We start from the raw sequence: 24,587 nt of genomic DNA, 5'->3' as shown, positions 1-24,587 counted from the left end.
TTCCACAAAACTGAGACAATTCATTTTTCTTGGAGATAATTTGATGCTTCTGGAGAAGATGATATTTTGGAATAGGGCTATTTTGATACAGCATTTATCCAGACTAGTGACTAGTGCAACAGGGTGGTTAAGATAGGATTGCTAGGTGCTGTGCTGGTATTTTTAAAAATGCTGATGAATTCAAGAGAAAGCTTAACATGTCCTGTTCTGAAGTGAATGCTGGGATACCTCCCACCAGACCAGGATGCCCAAAGCCCAGTCTGGCCTGGCCTTGAACACCTCCAGGGATGGGGCATCCACAGCTTCTCTGGGCAACCTGTGCCAGTGCCTCACCACTCTCTGAGTGAAGAATTTATTCCGAATACCTAATATGAATCTACCCATCTTTTAGTTTGAAGCCATTACCCCTTGTCCTATCACTACACTCCCTGACAAAGAGTCCCACCCTAGCTTTCCTGTAGGTCCCCTGTAAGCACTGGAAGGCACTATAAGATCTCGTCTCCCCTGAGCCTTCTCCAGGCTGAACAACCTGATCTCCCTCGGCTAGTCTTTGTAGAAGAGGTGCTCCAGCCCTACGACCATCTTTGTGGCCCTCCTCTGGACTTACTCTAATATGCTCATGTCTTCCTTGTGTTGGGGGCCCCAGAGCTGAATGCAGTGCTCCAGGTGGGGTCTCAGGACAGCGGAGCAGACAGGGAGATCACCTCTCTTGCATTGCTGGCCATGCTTTTTTTGATGCAGCCCAGGGTATGGTTGGCTTTCTGGGCTGCAGGTACGCATTGCCAGTTGTTATTACATTTTTTTCTTGAAAACTTGAGTGGGATCAGAGGATGAAAGATACGTTTTATTTACAAATGCACATATCTTATCCAGCATTTGGTTTTAGGACTTCTATTTCTTGCTTTCTCTACCATATTTTTAAATATTTGTTTAAACGCTTTGTCATAATTTACTCACAAAATTTACGACTTTTTGAAAGTTTTTTATTTTTTGAATTTTGAATCAGTTTATTCCTGTGGAGCTCTGGAAATACTTTAAAATTCTTATTTATTGAAATCTCATTACCACCTCTAGCAGTTTAAACTATCAAAAAGCTTTAATGATTTTAAATTTCATTTTCAGACTTGTGAAACAAAATTGCTTAAAACCAAGAAAATAGTTCTTCAAGATGCATAAGCCACAAAGTCTGGCTTTCTGATAACTCTTCTCTGCTTTTCTAAATTTCTTTCAACTTGGTGCGTATTTGTTACATCCCAGCATCATGGAAGTGAGGCAAATTTTGAGATATTTTGAAAATTAAAAAATAAATACATGGGGTTAGGCAAGCTACATGACTTTGACATCTGTGCATTTGTACTTGGACAGGTATACATGCCTGCTTACAGAAATGAAAATTCATTACATGCCATTTCAGATTCTTAGGCAGACTTGTTAACATGAACAAACATCTGTTATACTGATGACATCGGTATATACTGTTGTATATGGTCTGTCTGATTTTTGTTGATAATAAGAGATTTCTTTCACAGGAGGGGAAAAGTGGCTATAGGCTATCAATTGCAGAGCTGTTTAAAATATAGAACAGCTATCAGTGAAGGTCTCATTTTTACCTTTGTAAATGCAAAAATTTTGAAAACCATTTTGTGGAAGAAAGGCTAGTGTTGTGTTTTTTGTTTGGTTTGTTTGTGTTTTCCCTTTCTATTGCCTTCCTAAAAGTAAGGAAACAAAGCCCTAGCTTTGTTTCAACCCACCTTTCAACACTTTTTTCTACCTTTGAGTTGGATTTTCTTTCTTGTCTTGATGACTGGATAACCAGGGAAACTGGCATCCCAGGATGTGTGTGCTGATGAAGGAAGAGCTACCGATCAGTCTGCTTTCAGAATTTTAATTTTTAATGAACAGTGACGTAGCTTTAATGACTAAGAAAAGTGTGGAGGAGTGTCTTTTGATTTTTTTAAATACAGTACCCTTTTCCATTAAAAATAAATAAAAATGCAGTTTACTGTGCCCTGACTGTATTCTCCATCTTGCACTCCTCCATTAGGGGTTATTTGCAGTTCACCTGAATGTAGTAATACAATTACATGAACTTTTCCCAAAGTAAGAACATAAATTAATCTGTGCATGCATTTCTTTCCCTGGGTGTGCCTTCTGTGTTAAAGCGTGTGTGTGTGTTGTTTTAAGAATCAGTTGTCATAAAACATAATATTGCTTCCCCTCCATTTTTGCTCTGGGTGTTGAAGGGAACAGATGAAGAGCTGCTGAGATATGATTTTTACTTATCTCCAAAATAGATCAGGAGAAGTGGGAGCCTAACATGGTTTCAAGGAGGTAGAGGTTGGAATTGGTTATCAAGATAACTTTTGAACGTGTACAATTACAGGTTTTCTCAGACAATAGCTATCAGTTCTGGCAGGAAACCTATAGAGGCAAAAAAAAAAAAAGGAAAAAGGAATAATTCAACCATCTCTATCTGTTATTGAAAATTAGTTTTGGTATGGAGTGGAGGTGCAGTAAGGTGTTTGACCTTCATGCTGCAGTGTCTATGAAAGTTAGGCACTTCTCACATGCTTAGGGCTTTTTGTTTTCCTTCCAAAATAGTCTTCCCAACTTATTGACCAGAACAAAGATTGGTTCATCTGTACAAGTATCATGACTCCTGAGGAAGTAACAGCACATCCTGGGTAGGAACAGCACAGACTGGCATCTAATCCCTTTCTGAACTTGTCAAGGCTATCTTTCTCCATGAACTTTTTTTAACATTGAATTTCAGCCTGCTCTTTACTGATGAAACTCCCTGCCCTTTGTTTTTGAACATGTCTTGTACTGTTTTGGTGAGTACCACTTAGTTCTAGTATTGCAAAGTTTTGCCTATAATGGATTTTAAACAAACAAAACTTTGTCATTGCTGTTCTGTTTCCCTAAACTTAATTCTTTCCAGGACACTTTTCCTTACAAATGAAACCTATTGAACATCTCCTAATAGGACATGTGTTCCATCCTCTTCATTTATGTTGCCCTTATCCAATCCTGTTGTGCCCTGCTTTACATACAAACATCAGAATTGCTCACCCTGTTGGAGGTATGGTATCAGTGTTTTATGGAGCTGTGAAATAATTTTCTGTTTTGTTCTCTGTACTCTTTGTCAAAATGCCCAATATTTTGCCGTTTGTGTAGCTACTGCTCATTACCCTTGGAGGATTGTCAGTGGTGACATGAAGAGCTTCTGGGGAGTTGTAACAACCAGTTCTGAGTGCAGCATCATGTCAGGATGGTTTAAATTATTCTTGTCTATGTGCATTAACTCATGTTTGTACACAGTGAAGTTCATCTGTCCTATTTGGACCACCTAATTTTCTGGGATTCTTCAGAAGTTCTCACCTTTGACATGGCGTAGAATTACCTGTAAGTGTGTCGGAAGTAGACTAGGGGTTTATACCATGACAGTAATAACTCTCTTTGGGGAGCTCACAGTGAATGCCAGTTCTGTTCTTAACTTCAGCCTTTTGGAGCTTTGTTATACATCCATTGGGATAATGCTTGATGAATTCCTCCAACTACGAAGAGGAAAAATGGAAGCAAAGTCTCTCTCAAGCATAACAATATAGAGATTTTCTTGAAGTCAGACTGTTACCAATGCAAGAAAAATATTCTGTGTGGCATGAGTGACTAAGGAAAGGAGCACTTATAAAGTTGGTTAAAACAGTCTCAGACCATTTTAAAATTAAATACTTTGGAAAAAAAATATCCCATATCACTTGTTTTTCCATGTTTTAGCTTTCCCCTGTATATCTTCAGGGTTTGGTTTCTTAATCAAATCCATTGAAATATATATGGAAAAAAATTGTTTTCCCAATGCAAATGTGTTTTTGACTTCTATAAAATTAGGTTTGGGGCTTTGATTACATGTAAGGACACAGAAAGCCACCAGAGGGCAAAAGAAAAGTACTGTTATCTCAAATTTCACACATGCAGGCATGTACATGTACAAACATCTTTTTGCTGTTTTTGTTTCTGCAAACAAGATAGGTGCCACTGTCTTAACAATTATAAAGATCCAATATAAATAGCTTTGTTTTTTAGGTCCAGAACCTACACACATACAAACACAGAACTGCTGTTTAATTTTGATAAAAAAGAAAAATAGAATTTGTATTTAAAATCTACCTATTTCAAATGTTGAATCTGCTCTGAGTGTAATGCATTGCACTTTTCACACAGTGAACTTGTGTGTTAAAAAACTTCCTGCAGATAAATTTTACTTGATAAGGGAGTTGGAAATAACGCTTTTGGTAGTGCTCTCAGCTGCTTAGTGCTAAGGACAGTAAGCGACATGGACTTCTTTGGGTTCACTGTTTTTTGCTCTGGTGAAAATGCTCTGTTTTGGGACATCTTTGGTATAGCCCCACGAGCTAGAGTCTCTCCAACATGGGGCGTTTGCACAGACTGGGGGATGGCAAGATTGAACGCATCTCAAAATATTGCCCAGTGCTCCCCTCAGCAGTACTGGAGGCCCACATGGAGGAATTCCCGTCCTTGTGGTTTGAGGGGAGAAATGAATCTGCTTGGTGTTCTTTGTTCTCTAAGTGCTCTTTGTAGATCATACCTGGTGCTTTTCTAGGAATTCTTATGTCCAACTGGTGGTAGTGTTCCCATCTAAGTACCTTCCAATAAGGTTTTGAGTGGAAATAGTTGGCTATCTGATGCATGTGATGGGAAACCACTATGGAAATAGTTCCTCTTCTCAAGCTTATGGGCTTGAGAAGTTGTTTCATGTTAGTTGCTCTTCAAGTTGAAGGCTTCTGTGTGTAGATAAACGTTGAGTCCAGTCCGAAGGACAGGTAACAAAGCAGTGTCTCAGAGCAGATACGGAGGGAAAAGGGTAAGAACTGAGGAGCTTACGTAAAAAATAATTAGCTAGAAGCACAGATGCTTGTTATTCATTGATTTAGCATTTCGTCTTTATTTGACAACTGTTATTGGGATAATTGTAACGTTTGTGCTATGAGGCAAAATAGAGCTAATGTCAGAAAGAAGAGGGAGGAGAGAAAATGACTGAAATTGATGTATTACAGGGTGGTCATGATATTGAAAAGAATGCTCTAAAATATCGAAAGATAAAATGCTGCTGAATTAGAGCCCTCAGTGAGGGAGAATCCATTGAGTTATCAGGCTGCTCTGTCCTTCAGCATCAGAAGGTTTTATTCTATCCTTTCCCCTTTTTTTGAGAATAGAGCAAGAAAAACTGCTTTCCTTATCCGATCTGTAAGTAGTCTTGTTTGCCCAGTGTTCAAATATTGAACTGATCCAGCATAGTAAACTGGAAAAAAAAAAGTTCTTTCTCTACCTCCAGCCAGCACATTGTTGCAGTAAGTAACGTTTGGTGGATACATAGTTTGGTGGTCTTGTAGTATTTCTAAGCATTCTGTGTCCAACTAGCTTGTCAATAAGTGAAATCTAGAAGCTTGTTCTTCTCTGGTGTGTATGGACTTCAGTTATTGCTGAAACATGTAAGTGAAACCAAGCATTCTGTGCAAGATCCATCAGGTTTTTAAGAGGTTTTGGGACTTCACTTTTCTCACATTCAATTTTGTTACTCTATTTCTACCACGAAAAATGTAGCCTGCTTTTACTTCCTCATACCACATCATTATTAATAGGCTAGAGAGACTGAAGGAGGGTCACTTGCTTGACAGACTCGTAAGAGGACACTGAAGATCTATTTTTTCCCTCTTCATGCTGACCTAATCAAGATCACAATTCAACTCCTAATCATATCTTAACTATTTGGTCAGTAGGATTATATTTATGTGTAATGTAGTCAATCTAGATTTGGATGTATCCACGTGATAACACTAACCATGGTTAACCCTCACCATGTTTTTTTTATGCATGTAGTGGGTTCACCTCAAAGGTATGAGAAGCCAGGATCCTCAAAGGTAAAGAGAAGCCAACATTTGGTCCTTGGTGCTCCCTGGCTTCATCAGTAGTCTCCACCACACAGGAGGTGAGATGAAGCTGATCATCCAGTTCCAACCAAGCTGTAGCAGAGTTTCAACTGACTTCCCTAAAGTTTAAAGTCACATTATGCAGCGTTTCACTCCCGTGTGAGTGAATATAAATTGCTCATGCTCAACCTGTGAGCTGAACCTTTAGGAACTGGTCTGCTAGCAATGATCTGAAGCCAGCAATGAAGATACAGGGTCAAAGCTGAACTTGAAATTTGTTGTTTTAAACTAGATATCAGTGAACTATTTCACATAGATTCTACATTGTATTTTCTGAAATTAGTATGTGCGGCATAAAGGAAATGTGAGTGTGGGAGGTAATTTTGTTGAGTACTTCAGCTCAATCTGTTGATACTGTTTTGGCCTAGACATAAGAAGCCAACAAATGATGAGAGTCAGTAAACTTATGACAGCAAATATGAAAGTTTTGGCACGTGCTTTTAAGGCAATAAGAAGGAAGAAAATATAATAGCATATGTTATTAGTAAAAGGGGAAGTATATTTGGGGTATATCCAGGGAATGGAAGTTATTGGAGATCAGTGTGTGAGCTGGAGGCTCTATAGGGACAGTATATGCCATGGTTCTGTGCTTTTCTGTAAAAAATAATAAATAAATAAATGAAATTACCTAAAAACCAGTGTTAAAAATAATCCCAGGGCACAGGATGAGAGGTGCAGTGCAGTCCCTGTGGCCAAGGGACAGCCTTTCTCTGTGGCAAGCCAAATGGCTTGGGGGAGCCAGCCCCAGAAAAGGGGCCCTCAGCCCCCTCAACCCTCCTCCTTGTCCACGTGAGGACATCTTCCAGGCGGCTCCCAACACAGCTGCCTTTGGTCACACATGGGCCACTCTATCACAGAGCCTTGCTCACAGTGGCCACCACTGCCCCGGGCCCTATAAAACAGGCCCCTTGCAGCCAGCCCACCATTTGCTGAGCATCTCTGCCCTCTGACTGCCAGCTCGTGTGGCAGGAAGGACACTAGGAGAGCAAGGCAAACGGCAGACCTCTTGGTGTGCGAGGACAGCCATGCAGTAGATTTATACAAATCTATAATAGCCATCCTACAGTCAAACTTTTAGCTCAGAGACAGGACACTTTCTTTGTAAGTACTGATCAAATACACCTTATGTTTATGGCAAACGTCATCTCAGTGGGATCACAGATACATGGAAGAACCCAAGCTCTTTTGGAAGGACAGATCATGAAGGCTTAAAGGGAAAAGATTTCAATTACAAGTCATTGCTGGGTAAAACTGTGTATATTAATAGAGTGGCTGCACTTCTTGGTCTCTATTGAGGTAAAGAAAGAAGTGGAAATGGCAAAAGTCTGCCATAAGGGCTTGTGAATGTATCTTTCTCAATTGAGATATTAGATGTTAGTCCTGCAAATTTGGACAGTCACACAAACTGCTCACATTGCTTCAAACAGGACAAGTGGAATTACATCCAGATTTCCACGAAGTGTCAAGCAGTTATTATTTGTCTTTGGAACTCATATGCAATGAAATTGAAATGCTAAAGCTTATTTAAATTGAACACTGAATGTGCAACTGTCTGGTGATGGCCTAATTCAATGAGGGGATAAGTGGTTCTCAGTTGTCATTAAATTGTTAAGGAGTATAGTGTTTTAATATCTCACGAAACATCAAGTGGGAGCGTTAATGCATTGCTATCATCTAGTCCCACTTAACTGACAGCTGCTGTGGTTTTTGTGGTGATGGAAGTGAATGCCTCCACGAGACTCCTGTTTTCTCTTTGGTACTTTTGCACACAAAAAAAGGACAATGTTGATAATAGTGTTCAGCTTCGCTAGCCTTAGTGATGATGGAAGCCAACACGTATATAGGGTTCATTGGTTTTTATTGGTGTGTTGTGTAGCTCTCCTCAGCCCAGGGTTAAATCTCCCAAAGCTTTTTGTAAGCTTTTTGTATGGCTGGCTGATACCTTGCTTCAGGTACAGCTGCTGCAGTTCTGGTGGGCTGGTGATAACAAGAGTGTGAAGGCTACCACCAACAAACAAAAACAAGTAGTTAGTGGTAATTTCTCCATTCTTTTCTACAATGTTAAAATACCTAGAGAGGGATACCTGCTGTATCAAAAGTGCCATAAGTCACTGTTGTGTCTTACAAGTTCTGTTCCTCTGAAGTGTTAGAAAGTAAGCATGTCTGTTTGTGCTGCTAAGCAGCTTTTACAGTGCTATAGCTAAATTGTAGCCTGAAGAACAGAGTTCAGCTCATAAGTGGAGTGAGGGTTACAGTTCCTCACTCGGGCTGGCCTCCTATGGCAGAATTCCAGAAATGCAGTCAGTAAATGTTGAGATCCCTTAAATATCTATCCTTGGAGAGCACATCCCAAGCAAAAGATATGTGCTGAGACATCATCTCAAATCACCTCTGGATAGGGTAAGAAACCTCAGTATAAAAAATGCAATTTGTGCCTTCTCCAATTTTTCAGCCTGCTGACTGCCTGCTTTCTGCAGGTTCTGTCTCCTCCTTCCATATAACATGATTGGTTTACCTGTCTCTTTGTGTCATACCTGCTCCTTTGCAGACTTTTAGATCATTGTCTCTGTGTTGCCATCCAGCCTGTGAGAGTTTCAAAACGTCCTCATACATCTGTTAGCACAATGCAGAATGGGAGCCTGCTGTCTAGCACCCAGGTCTCACCTATGTTGTATTTGTGTGCCATAAATGTGAATTTAGGATTATCTGTGGTCTGCATGCTAGCAGTAAAGCTGCTGTTCGTGCAGTGCTTTCCACATGTTGGAGTCTTGAGACACCAAGTAGGCATGAAAGATGTCTTCTGTATGAGTATGTCTTGAGCTGGACTTGATTGGAGGATGTTACTGTGTTTGTACTAATTATTTCTGCTTCCATCTTGACTTGGAAACATACTTCTATTAGGATACAGAGTGAGCTGGTATATCATGTTTCTGCTGTGTTTCTATGTTTATGTTTTTCAAAATCAAAAGCAGTTTTTTGGTACCTAAAAAATAAATGGAAAGAAAAATCAGGCTGCCTATAATTTATTATTCTTACATATACCTCACCCCATGCATTTTTGGAAAAACAAAAAAAGGTACTATAAAGGTACTATGCAGGCCTGTAGCACTAAAGAAGAAATTCTGAACCCAGAAAAAAGAATGGTGGTGTTTTTTCCCCCACCATATTCTTTTACCTGTAAAAGATGTGTTCTGGAATAAATGGAATGTGGTTTATTTTTTTTTACAAGCTGATTAAAAAGGCTACAAAGTTGTTCTTCAAAAAATGCGTACTTAAATAATTTTGGTTTTGATTTCCTCATTTTATTAAAACAAGAGAAGGATGTTTACCTTCATTAATAAGGAAAAGCGATAACTCTGTCAATGGTAAGAAGGAGGCTTCTGAATACTCGCTGCTTGTTCCTGTCCTACTGAGAGCATTAATGGGCACCAGCTGGGCTGTAGCTATAGCGGCTTCGCCACTTCAGCCTCGCACAGCAAGAGCTGCTGTGGCAGTGCTGCAGAAGGGCCTCCTGTGCAGATTTAGGAAGCATACACTTCAGTTGTTGTTCCCTGGGCAACAGAATAACTGCAGCCAGCTGGCTTTGCACCACCTGAGCTGATCAAAGAGCAAACCCTGTCAGGCACTGATACTTCGGCTCCTCCAGCTTCAGTGTGAATGTCTGCAGGCAGTGATGTAGGAAGCATTGTCATTTGGGTTTCAAGGTTAAACACAGGGGAATGAGGCAGAATGACAGCAGAAAGTAAAACGTAAACATTGTTCCTGTACATGTTACTGTCTGTGTTTCATTATTGATTCTAAGAAATCAATTAAAAAATACTTAATTACTAATGTACATATAGAATGTGCTTCGGAATGATTTAAAAAGAGAGCAGGAGACTAGCAATAACCGTCTTTGTTTTCTTCCAAAAGAATACATTAATCAAGGGTGATTTATCACATATTTAGGTAAGAAAAGAAAGATCGTAAAGAATAATTGAACATAAAGACTCATGTGCTTTGTACAATGACATAATTGGGAAGGGCAGAGCAGAGCTGGACCTGGTCTGCTTTGGGTGACTGCAGTAAGCCTCTGAAAAGCCAGGACTGCAGTTCTGTATGTCAGAGCGTGCTTCAGTGGCATGGTAGGTTTTATTCAGCAAGTGGCGCCAGAAGAATGAAAGGTAGATGATTGAACAGCTGTGAGCTGCAGGGCTGACTGATGTGTTCCTGTATAATTGGGATGAAAATCCACTTGTGTGGGATTGGGGGGTGGTGTGGTGGTGGTAATACTCATATGTTCATTTATCTGTATTCTTACACTTTACCATTTATATTACAGCAATGCCTACAGGCATCACTTTGCTTACAAGTTGTAGTGGGGTTTAACTTCTTAAAATCACATTTTTAAACTTTGTTATCAAATGGTAAACATCACAAACAAAGGGTATCAATGGTAAACTCTTGAAATAAATTTCTTCTTTATCTTTTTTAATGCCTCTATTGCCTGTGAAAGATACTAGCTTCAGTTCTGGAAGAGTAACTGCAGTGGGTAAACTGGAGGCAAGCAGAACGTGGATAAGTGATAGTACGTATTGATGGTTATCAAGTTCTCGATACACACCTGAACGAGTAAGGGAAACAATTGGTGGTTTTCTGCATGTACTCAAACCTCTTATCTGCTGAAACTGCAGAGTATTGATCACCATCTATACTTCTGATGATGATTTATTTTATTCATATTCCATGTGTTCTTTTTGTTCTTCAGTTTCATCTTTGTTTTAGTAATACTTGACTGTCTCCAAAATAGTTTCGGATGTTTTTTCTTTTTTTCCCTCTTTTTTCTTTTAAACCCAGACCATCAAGCAAAACTCTGAGTAGTTTTTCTGTAGCTTCCTTCCAGAAAATCTATTTGTGGAAGGAGAGTTTCAATAAAGGAATTAAGTTTGGAAAAACAATGAAATTACTGGGTTGCTTTCAATTGCAAAATCTTAGACCTTTGTTTTTGTATTAGTGAGAACAAAAAGGCATACTTGTTATGTTGGAGCTCTATTTCAGACCACTTACTGTCTTCAGTGGCTATAGACCACATCTCTTCCTTCTGCATCTATTCTGAGTTATTGTGTCAGTTATCCAGCTATCAGTTGCTTTCTTAGTATATTTACTGGGATTATAAGTCATGTCCTTGTTAAACTTGCAATTTATTAAAGGGAATAAACTGTATTTTTCAAGATGTCTCTGTAAACAAATTTTTATAATGGCACCAATCTGAAAACTTGCTAAAGTCCAGCATGTGTTACACTTGGCCTCATTTCTGAACTAATTTAGACCCAAACTGCAATCACTGCGTAATCATCTTACATCTTCCCACACTGTTGATTCAGCACTAGTCTGGACTATGTTTGTTGCTTTCCATGCAAAGAATTCTTTGTAGTTTTCCAGGCTATAGAATTTTCTAAATAAATCTTTAAAAGTCAATCAAATTTTTATAAACTTTTAGGTTATTCACTCTAAATCTGGAGACCTGACAGAGCTCACTTCTTTTACTATGCGAGTCTGTAGGAATTCATGAATCAAAATCAAGGGTTGTTTGAAGTGCTTAGACAATTCCTTCTTGTTTAAAAATCTGGAAACTTACAGCAAGATGTAATTTTTCATAAGAACAGGAATGACTTCTAGTATAACGAGCAGAAGTATTGCATCTGGAATCAGCAGTCTGTATACTTATATTCACATTTTTCTTTTTGCTTCTAGTCCTGAAATGACTCTGTAGATGTTGAGGAATGTCTGCTTGCTACAGCATTCCAACCAGCAGTGCTTCAGTGAATTCATCTGTTTATGTATTATAATTCTCTAAAGGAGTAACAAGTGCTTATATTTAAGGTTACCTATATTTTTATTATTTTTGGTGGGAGGCTTATTTCTTTCTCAGAGCTGATGAAGTTGGAGCAGCTCTCCCAGGGGAGCATTTTTTTTGGCGGTTGATAAACAGGATGCTTCACCTGTGTATAACTTCTACCCTTTTTCTGTGTTGAAAAAGCTGGTCGTGGGAAGCTGAAAATTGTTATGGAAATAGTCCTCATTGGGAAGTCCTTTGGAGTGCTGTAGTGAAAATTGGTATTGATTTGACCAAGTTGTGACCCTTTGCAAATTGCACACTCTGCATGCAGAGAGTTTTCTCACTTGCTTGACTTGTAAAGTAGGCATCTGAAGAAGGTCTTGTGCTCTGTAGCTCTCTTAGGCTTTGGATGAACTCCCCAAAGATTGTCGTTTGCAGTTACTGCACCCTCAGAGCTGCCAGTATAACTGCGTGTGTGGATGCTTTCCAACTGAGTGCTGTCAAAATGTGGGATATTTGCTTATTCCTCGACTTCTTGTTTGCTTGTTCTTGAGCTTGGATCATTTCAACAGAACCAGGTAGAACAAACTGTGTACAGTCACTCTGGCAGATCTGTGAGTGTGATGTCCTCTGCCCAGGAGTTCGTGTTAATGAAGCTGGGGAGTTGTTGCAATTGTTAAAGCATGTCTAACTCTGGCCTTAACTGTACCTAGTGAAAGGTGTGCTGAAGGTGCACGATGGATTAGACAAGGATTTTTTTGAGTAATGAGGAACAAAAGTGACAAAGATGCAACAGTTCATTGTCTTAGTCCTGGGTCATTTCTTCTGAACAATGCTTTAGGAATACAGCAGGACTCCCTTCTGTGAACCTTTTACTTATATTTTATGAAAGCGTAACTTAACAGTTATTTAGTGCTTAGTTAAACCTACAAATATATTTCTTCATACACTCAGTTATAAGACTGCAACAGTAGCTAGCTTAACCTTACCTATTTTTTTCTGCATTGGTGCTGTGCCATAAAGAAATAAAAATTCTGGTTTAAATATGAGGTAAGGAAAAGTGGTCTCCAGCTATGTAAATAGCTTTAAGGAAGGCATAGAGATATGACCTAGTTATTATGTGTTTTGCTTGCTGCTCTTTCTTTGATAGAGTAACCGGTATTGTCATTTCAATATTACATTCATTCATATTGGTCTCTTAACATTTTTAGAGAAATAATGCAAGAGGTTATAGATAACAACCTTGTCATTATCAATGTGTGTATGCAGTGGGATGAAGCAAAGATAGTAAAATAAGGGAAAATCTGGGGTTTCTGCTTGCCCTTAGGTATTCAGCGTAAGCAGTGGAACTATAGAAGCAGTAGTGAAATTACTTAGTAATATTGTTTGCAAATTTTGATATGAGTGCTTGGGAAGTTACAACTAGGTGGGTAATTCTAGAAACACTGTGTGCTACTAGAGAACTTCTCGTACAGCCACAAGCAGCTTATTGTGGGACTTGGATTTCTATGCAGTGAGAGTTATCTTCTGTCTATGGGTTTATAAATGTTTGTTGCCAGTACATTTTTGATTAAAATGAATCATGACCCACAAAAAGAAGTCCATGTCATAGTGGAATGTCGTAATGGAATGATACTTTAACTCAGACATAGTTTGCCTGCTTACCAGGACAAAAATGGTGTATACTTTTAAAGTTCCTTATATAAAGGAAAACTAAGCCTAAGGATAAGACCAGGTGTATCTAAAATTACTTCTGTGGGAGGCAGTGGTGATTCCATATTGGTTTCACATATCTGGGAATTAAGTGTCAGAACTGTAGATGAGTACATAAGAAGTGCAAAGAGAAACTAAAAGTACTCTCAATTAAGTCTTTTCAGTCTACAGGTTTTAGCTATGTATGTAATTCCAGAATTTGTCCAAACTGTAAAAATGAAAGCTGAAGATTTGTGATGCACATGCTGTTGTTTATAATAGTTGATCATTCAATAGCTGGAAAGCAGCCTGTTTTTTTTTCCCATGCTCATCTCCAAACCCAGCTGCAAGCAGAGCACTACACTGAGTGTGCTGCATCTTGAGGAGTTGTGTGTTGTGTGCAAGCTGGCTTTTAGTGTTCCTTTCTGACACACACAGAATTGTTGTCCCATACCACCAGCCCCATGGAAGTGAAACACACATAGGATGGCACAGAGTTTTGCATGTGAAATTCTGAGCCAACCTAATAAAAAGAAAAAAGATTGCCTAAAGTCCTACAAAATCACAGTCATTAATACAGAAGTCTAGCTTGCTCAAATTACTTTCCAGAAAGAGAAGCTTCTCATGCATTTTGGAAGAGCAAATGGCATCTGATAACGCCATCGTATAGTCGGAGCAGCTTTCCAGAGAAAATATATGCTGGGCTCCAAGAAATGGCTTACATAGGTTTGTAAGATGTGGAAATCTGTTAAATTTGTTCTTATTACCCAAGTAAATTTCTTCTGCCAGGAATATCAACGTATACTTCCATCTTGTTCCTTAGAAGCATCCACAGTTATAATCTGAAAACAAATATGAATTCTTCATAGAATTGTTGTATGCATTCACAATTGGTGGCCTTTGACAAATTTTCAAAGCATGGAAGTGCTATAGGAACCTGGGTTACATCAAGTTTCAGAAAGATTTCAATATTTTCTTCTTCAGGTTCAACCACTCTTCAAATCACTGCTCATTTAGTTGTTTTAGAATTCTAATTTTTTCTATTTTTTTAATTTTTGAGACGTTAAAATGACCTTGTAAGGTTGTCTTGAGACTCGTTATGCTGTTCTGTCAGCAAAGATAGCTTGAGAAATGTGTAGTTCATTTTCCATGATGGCTTTTGTGGTTCTTTGAATAGACTTTGGTGATAGTGGAAAAGCTAAAGCTTTATATGCATGGTACATACCTCTCACTAATTCTAATACACCGTAAATTTCTTTTCAGTGTTCTTTAACATTTTAACATTCTGCCACATATTTGAGTATCTAGCCAAAACACGGAGTAAATCTTAGTTTCTCAAACTACATTGCACGTTCAGTTTAGGTTATCTTTATTTGTGTTGTGTAGAATGCATACTGTGCATTGACTTGCCCTTTGTTAAAGAAAGGTAGCCATGTGCTACCTCTTCCTATTCTTTATTCAGTGGCACATTGATTTAAAGGGAAGGATTTGCCTCAAATGGTTTGGAAATGGCTATTTAGTTAGCATGCATTAGTATTATTACAAGCTCAATTACATGCTAATAAATAAGGGATTATCCATCATCTTCTGATATATAGTCTCTTGATACTGTATTCAACTTGTTATACAGCAAACTAGAATTTCTATACAGTTACCAAAATCATACATATATTTCATACTTAGTGCACTCTATCAAATACGTAGTGCTCATGTATTCTGAATTCCATACCTTAAATTCCTTCTCTTACCCCATTTACTTTTTTCAGAAATGGATGTTGCTTTTTGTCCTATTGTGTGTTGCTTGAATGCCTGTTTTGTGTGTATAATATTCAAATTGGTTACCTCTGTAGTGGAGACATTTCTGTTAAATGTCACTGAGCCTGAGAAGGCCTTTTTCAGATTTACCATCCACCCTTTTAAAAACAAACGCCCTCATTACTACAGTCATTCCTGTTTTCCTCTCTGCTGATCCGAGCTGGTCATGTCTGCTCATGGGTCTTTAATCAGGCACTCGACTAAGATCAGCCAGATGTACCTGAAGACAGAACAATGAGAGACACACGTGAAAAGGCTTTGCAACACAAAACGTTTCACCCATTGCTTATGCTTTGTACTTTGCACTTAGCATCCTCCAGCAGGTAGTGACACCCTCCATTCACCTAACATCCCCGTAGCTGGTTTCTTTGTTCCTGCTGCAGTAGATAATTGACCTGTCCTTGTTCTGGGAAGCCTGGACCACAGCTTGTAACGATATGAACATAGGTGGTGCTGCTCTCATCTCTTCCCATTCTGTGCTGCTAGAAATTCCTTTTTTTTGGGGGGGTGATGGGCGTTACCTTATGGTATTCTATAAACCATATGGTATTTTTCCCCTTCAATCTATAGTCAGCTCGTTCCTTGTATGTTGTAATACTTTGCTATATGCATATAAGTTCTGTTTTCTTTTGGAAGCTGTTTTTGTTCACTGGAGATACAGGAATGTATTTGGGTAGAAACCTGAAGTTTAGTGGTAAATGGTTATTGGTAGCAAAGGATACAACATAATGCTGTAAGTTTAACTGAAGGTAGCCCCTGAATGGAAAATATTAAAAGTGTCTCAATTGTTAAGGGCTCAAGTAATACAAGTTGTGCATTATTCTCATTGACGTCAACAGGGGGAATGAAGCTTTGAAAACTTGCCTTAAACATTGTTGTTTTCATGGGCACTGACTTTTGCCTTCAAAACAGGGAGAACTGGGTTGAATGAATGCTAATTATGAGTTTGCAGCCGCTTGACTGCTAACTTGGGGTCTGTCGGTATCCATGTTCTGTGTTCTTTGATTCAGCTTACTCTAATACTTTAAAATTTTTTAAACAGCAGATGTGCACTGCTTATAGATTTGTGTAAATGTTGATGCACTGTATCCAAAATATGTCTCCCATACAATGATCTGTTGACATTATTCTCTGTTGCTTAGCTTCAGACAGTAAAGTCATGACATGTGCTGCTGTTTGGAGGATGCCGAAGGAATTGGAATCAGGCAGTCATGAATCCCCTGATGATTCATCAAGCAACACTCAAACCCTGGAGCTACTCTGTCACCTTGACAACACAGCCCATGGCAATATGGCCTGGTAGGATTCTGCATATTTTATACTCCTAGAAAAAAACTAAAGGAGAGACCTGTGCTGTTAGTCTTGTGCAGATTTATATTGTAGAGGCTATACTACACACTTTAAAACTACACATTTTTTAAAAAAGTACAAATTGGATTTTTGTCCCAGATGTTTCATAGATTAAAAACATTTATTATAGTCCTACAAACACATATGGAGTAACAGCCTGTGTACTGTTTTAATGTGCTTCTCCCCACCTGCCCCCATCTAAAGCCTTTGTTGCGCAAAGGTATTATACTTAGTGTTTCAGTCTTTTCATGGAATATAAATTTGATGTTGCTTTTCAGTCTCTACTCACCTGATCTGGCATGAGTGCAAGTCATTTATTGTTTATTAAGGATAAGAATTCATTATTTGGTGAACTAATCTTTTCTGTTATCCAAGAAAAGACAAAAAGAGCTGTAATACTGCAGAGAGAATTATGGAGGTTTGTTTCCCTTTCTTTTCTGTTCTTTGAAAGAAAGTTAAATGTGTCTGTTGGGTATTCATAAATACTTTGCTTCTGGGAAATGCATATGACATGTTTCCCCTGCTTTCTGAACAGATGTGGGGCAAAGAACTGCTAACACGTTTCCTATTTCACCAACTGAAATGTTGTTTGTGTTTGTGGGACCACCTGGCCACCTTCCACGGGCAGGAAAAGTTGAAATTATAAGAAGATGGTCTGTAGAAGTCTTGGAAATGTCTGCTTGTCAGAATAGAGCAGAAGATGATCATGCAGGTTCTACAGTCCATTTTGCAATCATCAGAATTTTAAGAAAAACGGAACAACAGAGCAGGTTTTTTTTTTTAAATGAAATGTGACATCTCTGAACTGAAATTGGACAGGGATAATGCAATGTCAATGTCGGTATTACTATAAGTGTCTTAAATGAGAGTAGAAAGGGCTTCTGGTTTCTGAATTCAGATACCTGCTGTGTGAGGTATCCAGCATGATCTCGTTATCCTTAAATATATTCTAGTAGCAGTAACTTTAAATTGTATCAAAAAGGAAAGATGCTTAAAATCAATCTCAGTTCCTTTTCAAAATCTAGTTATGTAAAGTTTTCTTTTTTTCTTACTAGCTAGTTAATGGATAATTTAGAAGTGATAGCTAATTCAGTTGATTTTTCATTGTGTCATGCATTGTACCATAAGTTTTAAGCCTCTATTTCTGGTTTGGGGCTTGTATTTGAAATTTCAAGGTGTGGTTTGGTGGCTTTTTATTAGGTTCTTCTTAGAAAAGAATGGACATAACAATGAATTAAAAAGTGTGTTGTCTAGGCTACTTTATTGTAATATCACAGCTTAGCTAATGTTAGATTTTTCAATGTTAGCAACTTTTAAAGCTTTGCTACTCATTTTCATATGAATACTTCTGTTTATAACTCTTCAATCACATTAGGCAATGCGATTTTTACTATTGAAAACCTCAGATAATTACTTTCCAATATAGTTGGGAATATTATGAGGACTTTTTTTATCTTCACCTTTTGCCCCTTAAATTAATGTGCTTTGTCTTTTTATTTCCCTTAATCTGTTCCTATGTCTCTGATACTGAGATACCTGGGTTTCATCAGAGGAAAAAGAGGGGGCACATTGCTGCTTAATATCAGGATGTGAATTTATGTGCAAGCCCAAAATCAGTTTGTTTTTTTTTTTCTCTGCTATAGTTGGTAACAAGTTCATTTTCAATTTTGTCTCCTGTCATGTGATTGTTTTTGTTCAGTGCTAGTGTTTACAAATACCTGCTACTATTTTAATACCTGTTATCTGTGTGTTTTCTCCATGATTTCTTGCCATTACATTTCTTTGGTGTCCTCTATTTTTGATTCTCAGTTTATGTTCAAACTTCATTGTTGATCTCTGTAGAATGTCTTATTTCTGTCACTTTACTATTACAAAATTTCCGTGTTTATAATTGGTTAAAATTCAATTTACGGTATGTGTTTCTGCTCTTTCAAGTATCATAAATATGACATTGATGCTATTCTCATTAGGTTATATGCCTGAGTATGTTTTACTCACAAAACACAATTTTGACACTGAACCTGGGGTTCAGGGTGGCCACGTACACTCTGAGGAGGAGTTTCCATCCCCAGGGCACGCTATAGCAATAAGCCTCAAGTTCTACACCGGCTGAGGGTTGAACAGTTTTTAAGTCATGATAGCTTTTGAAATTAAATATTTTACATTTGATAGAGATGTTGTTTGTTGAAGTTAACTTTGAAAATAAGCAGTCAGAATGCATGTTTTGAATGAGGATAAAACAAATTGGGCTTTCATCACGTGTGTATATGCTGGGTAGGCATCCACTGCCTGTCTCTGCTTTGCTTGCTCATACTTTCTTTGTTTTCACTGCTCTTTATTTTTTTTTTACCTTCTTTTTAATAAGGTTTATCTTCTTGCATTACTTTTCTGTTGACCTAAGAAAAATTTCCTCACAGATTTTCTTATTTCTAGTGTCATGTATGAGGAACATGGGGGGATTTTCTTACCACATCTGGTGCGTTAGGTATTGGTTTTGCTTATTTGTTTACTGGTAATAAAAACAACTAATCCTGTGTTTCCTTATCTTTATCTCTTTTCATTTATGGAATGCTGTTCTCAAATACCTATGAAATGTCTTAGTAAAAACTACCATGGAGGTATTAATATCAATTTGTCTTCTGTGAACCAAAACCACTATTTCCAATTGCTTGTGACTTCCACTGGCAGTCTAAGCTTTCCTTACATAGGCACAACATTCAGGCACCTCCTGCTTGAGATCTTTGAAATATTTTTCTGGTTTTGACAGGTTTTTTTGACAAAAATCTGATTTCCAGCATGTTAAATGCAGGTGAGAAAGCAAGTGCTTTTGTAGGGTTCTGGTGTATCTGCAGTGTAAGAGTTGTTACAAATTTAACTGTAACTATTCACTTTCAGTTATTAAGATAGTTTCTGTAACTAAGTTTTTGGATCTGGGAACAGTCTTTACTCAATTTTTACTGTTCTACTCAGCTTTTGAATGGCACAGGCTTCAGAAAACTCAACAGGTGCCTAAACTAGGCAAACAAGTAGCCTAAGAAGGTGGGGGAGCAGGTAAGAGATCCTGAAATTCCACAGAAAAGTGAAAATGTTCTTTTAGCAGCTCTAACACTTTCCTGTTGCATTCAGGTAACATTTGTTTGCTGCCGTGTTGTAACATTAATTCTTCTATACTACCACCTTGTTAGGATTAGGATCTATACAGGAAAATTCTACCTTTATATTAAAAAAAAAAAGTCCAAAACAATTCAGTGGTCTTTATCCAATCAATTAAAACTTGAAAGTAACAGTTCTTTTAGGAGGATCACACAGTCTTTAAATTACATCAACTTTTATATTTGCTTGACAGCAAAGGCATATAATAAATGCAGTCATGATTTCTTTTGAAATGAAAACCTTATTTTATTTTAATACTTCATATGTCGTGGTACCAGAAAAGTAATTGTGAGGAATGAGATCCCTTTGATATTTGTGTAGAGGTTTAATGAGAGTGTCAGGAGTGCCTACTGCATGGGCTAGCGTATAAACTACTATGTTTTTTTCTTTCTGCAATAGTTGCTTAACTGATGCTAATTGTTTGTGACATAGGCCTTTCAATTTCTTCAAATAATGCAGAAAATTCAAAGCTAACAGGAGATGGATATCAGTGAAGCTAATTAATTACAGACAGAATCAAAGAATTATCAGCTTTTAACAATAGTTTGCTACCTGTTTCTTTCCATACATTCTCCATTCTCCATTACCCACCTCTGGTGTTACAAAGATAGAATATATAAATTTTTTGGGAAAAAGTTGCTATATGACAAGTCTTCACTAAGAGTGTCCTACTAGGCAATTGTCCTTTTTCTTCTTAGCCATATTTGTTCTATTATTTGAAAAATGTACTTGGATGTGTATTCCTTTTTCACTCCTTTCCAACCATGCAGATGGCCTGTTTGTTGCAAACAGATGTAAAATAGTAAGAATGTGTTATATCCATGTTGCCGTTTTGAAAAATCCCATATGACACTGTGCAAATTCTGCTGTTCCCCCACCCCACCTGATGTTTCTTCTAAAATGACTCTGCAGAAACTGCTCTTTGCACCTCCAGCTGTTTCAAAAATGAGCTTGTTTCATCCCTTCATTTCTACATTAGGACATAGAAAATTCTGTAAGCATCACGTGGCCCCAGAGGCTGGACAAGACTTCTGACAGCTCCCTGTGTGCTTTCCTGCCAGACATTCCTACCACTAAAACATTTTTCCTAGGTTGGCCACCTCACTGATCTTTGACAGACAAGTCAGTTAGATGTTTCTTTCATGACATGTCATATATCCTTAATATTCTTTTTCTTTAAGCCTTCTTCAAGCTATAGAATGGAAAAGGTGTCTAACTTCTGTCCGTCTGCTTTGGAAGTGAATCCTGGCTTTACACCCATCTCTGTTTTTTATCAGCTTTCATTGAAGAAACTCATTCTGTTCTTCTGTATGTGCTGTTCATTCTGTGTAGCCATTAATAATGGTAACAGTAATGCAGCATCAGTGTCTGTATATGTGAAATGTGTTACTCCTTACTTTGAAGCTTTCTTCCTGTTAGTATTAAAATAGATGAGCAAAGTTATAAACTTGTAATCCTCATGTAGACTTTTTAACTGTACTTCTTCTAACAGTTTATTTTTTTTCTTAACTCCTTGGCCCCGCTTTTTGTTTGAAATATGTTGCCAATTGATTCTTTTTCTTTGTTAGTGAGTAGGTTCTAGCTCCTTGGTGTGTTGTTCATAAAGCTGTAAAAGGTTTGTCTTTGTAATAGTATCTGCAAATCCTCCAAGCAGATACACAGCTTTAGTCTTAAAGTGCTTTTTCTGGCGTGGGAAAAAGAGTTCAACAGGAACAATAAACTATGCTGCCCAAAACACCTCACTCCTACAGTAATTTAGATACATATACTCTAGATCTTCTGTTACTGTAGATATGTCATGGAAAAAAAACAAATGGCAATATATGAAGGCAGAGATGGAATAGTGAAATAATTTTTAATAATGAAATTACAATGTTTTTGCATATTTGCTTTAGAATACTCTTTTTCAGTGTTTCTGCCATGATATTTAAATATACTTGTTGTATATAATCCAGTATTAATTATTTTAGTATTTCCTTAGTGTGTTGTATTCTTTAACCTGTATTTCATGTTTTATATAATGTCAGAAACAAGGCATAACTTCTTAAGTTAAAACAGAAAACAAAAGTCAATTATTGGGGTTGGGAGGGGAGGAAGTCCTCTTCTCTTCCTCTCCTCTGAAAGAGAATGGACACTAGTAATACAGTCCAAGATCTATTGAAAACAAACAAACAAAAAAATCTATCCTCGTGATAATGTAATTTTAATCTTAATAAACAGAAGACAATTCTGTTTTTAATGTTACTGCTCTGGTCAAGCTGAACGAGTTCTATAACTTGCAGCTTAAAGGTAATCAACAGACCTTGGGGAGTTTGGGACTATGGTCTCTTGTGTACTGATATTGCTATAGCTGTACTTAGCAGCACTTAACATATAGGAAATGTCGTTTGCATATGATAAATCCTTAGTCTATTCGATCTAAGTAACAGACAAAAGTGTAGACAAAACTGAGAAGAGTACCAAGGCCAGGCCTCAAACATAGGCTCTCTTTAGGAAAGACAGGCTGGGGAGATGAGGAGGGAAGTTATATTGTAAGCACAGCTGGAGAGCATCATAGAGCTCTGCCTGGGGATGGAGGATGAGCTAGCTGAGATCTTGTGCAAAGGTTTGAGAGCAGAACTATGTGGCTGACTCAGTAATGGGTGCTTGCTGCAAGCTGCCTGATCAGGAAGAACAAGTAGATGAGACCTACAGACAGCTAGAAGTACTCTTGTGCTTGTGGGATCTGGTCCTTGTTCAGGGTTTGAACTGTCCCAGTATCTGCTGGAGGGACAACACAGCAGGGTGTAGGCAATGCAGGGGCTTTCTGGAGAGCATTGGTGGCAGCTTCCTGATCTTCAGAGATCTGTTTCAATAAGTCCCATGTGATAGGGCTCCAGAAGGGTCTAAGAAACCCAGTTGGTATTCAGGAATCCCTTCCTCTGAGCTCGAGAACAGCTCATTGCTATGAGCAGGAAGTCAAGCAAGAATGCCTGGATACCTAGTGATATGCTGTATATACTGATAAGAAGCAGACCTTAGAGGAGGAAGTAGGGTCCTGAAGAATCTAGCAAGAATTTTATATCTTTGAAAGTACAGCTCTTTTTCTGGAAATACAGATTAATGTTCCTGATCTGTCTGGAACAAGCACATGTGGGGAAGGACCAAGCAAAACTACCCTCATAATGTCTTTAATCAACTATAATGACTTAACCTCCAATACCAAATGAGTTTGGGGAAGCCCCCTAGCCTTGATAGGACCATCTTTGTAACTAGGGCAGTCAGTGTAAGAGTACAGACCAAACCTGAGCATGTGCACAATAAACAAATCTACCCTGTAGCATGGATTTCAATTAGTGCTACTCATGGTTTTCATACTCTGGGATTTTCACATTGATTATTTCTCTGAAGATAGAAGAAACAATCAGCTCCACCTACCAAGTCAATGGGTAGGAATTTAGGACTTTTAAATAACTACAATCTGAAGAATGGTAGGTTACTTTGTTAGAGCTCTTACCACATGCTCCACAAGGACTGTCCCTGTGTACAACTTGCATATTTTATTGCTGCAAAAAACGAACACAGTAGAGAATGGCTGACTAATGTCTTAAGTCTGAAAACTGTTAGTCATAGCACTCTTTCTGTAAAGTAGATCTTGCTACTTACTGTTTCACACATGTGGTTACATAGCATTTTCATGTTTTGTCCCTGCTAGTAATTACTGCGCTGCAGGTATGTGCAGGACATTAGTTATGTTGGTTAAACTGCAGACTGGAGATGCCAATTCATATCTATAACTGTTCATAACTTGGAATGTTAGCAGTGACACTTTGCTTTGCTATTTTAAGCAGTGTTATGTAATATAATGTATACATTTTCTGGGGTGGCCACCTAGATGGAAGTCTCAGTTTTATAATGAACTATGGAGATGTTCACCTGTTGGTCATCTCTTAAAATTGTGAATAATTATCAAGAATATAATACTCTTTATTACAAAATAGGTATTTAGGAGCTCATACTTAAAATGAATGGGTCCTATATCTTGCTTTCATGCAGCAAATTCCCTACCATGCGTTCTATTAGATTGTGAGCTCCTAGGATTCAGACTCTCTGTCTTATGTTTATACGTTCATAAATATCTTCTCAATGCTAAGATTGTGATTCTTGCTTTAGAGAGCCCAATTATTTTTCTTGCTATAAACTTGTGTAATTGCACATCTGCAGTAGATAGAGACAGAGTGTAATAAATACAAATACTGAGGCTAACCCTTTATTTTGTTTTTATTTAAAACAAACAAACAAAAAAAGACTTCTGGGGTCACCAGCATTCTAGTTTGATGACTTAAGGGAAAGAAATTAAAAACAGTTTAGTGCAAGTATTTATCCTGTGTCACCTCCTTGTGGGATACTTTTTGCATACATTTATGTAACAGCTATATTTTTAATGTAAAAATAATTCAAAGAGCCAGAAAGAAGTCCAAAGTAGGTGTCTTTGGAGGGGGAGAAGGGGGGTCTTGGCCAAATTAATCTTTACCTTTCTCATTTTCCTCAGTATACTCTTCTTCATAAGAAACTTATATTCTTATTCTATATCTTAACATTCTATGTCTATATATGTGTACTTAAGGAAGCTATGATTTTTCTCTTACTTTGTTTTGACTACTTGAACACCAAAATATACCTGGGTGGTTTAGTATTCTGAGACAATTCATAACCTGCATTCACTAAACATATGTCAGCAGCATGTCAGACTTCAATACCAGAAAACAGAC

At 37.9% G+C, this 24,587-nt stretch overlaps 1 protein-coding gene across 2 annotated transcripts in view; it reads left to right on the top strand.

Moving 5' to 3' along the window:
* EIPR1 (EARP complex and GARP complex interacting protein 1) overlaps positions 1-24,587 on the top strand; it is a 74,723-nt gene that overhangs the window by 23,568 nt on the left and 26,568 nt on the right. For both annotated transcript variants that reach the window (XM_038177553.2, XM_038177552.2), the window contains exon 4: positions 16,476-16,632. In XM_038177553.2, the coding sequence (XP_038033481.1) occupies positions 16,476-16,632 (157 nt within the window). The remainder of the gene's footprint in view (positions 1-16,475; positions 16,633-24,587) is intronic.

Source organism: Anas platyrhynchos, chromosome 3 (assembly GCF_047663525.1).
Source record: "Anas platyrhynchos isolate ZD024472 breed Pekin duck chromosome 3, IASCAAS_PekinDuck_T2T, whole genome shotgun sequence".
Taxonomy (NCBI): Eukaryota; Metazoa; Chordata; class Aves; order Anseriformes; family Anatidae; genus Anas; species Anas platyrhynchos.
This window is presented reverse-complemented; position numbering and strand designations above follow the sequence as displayed.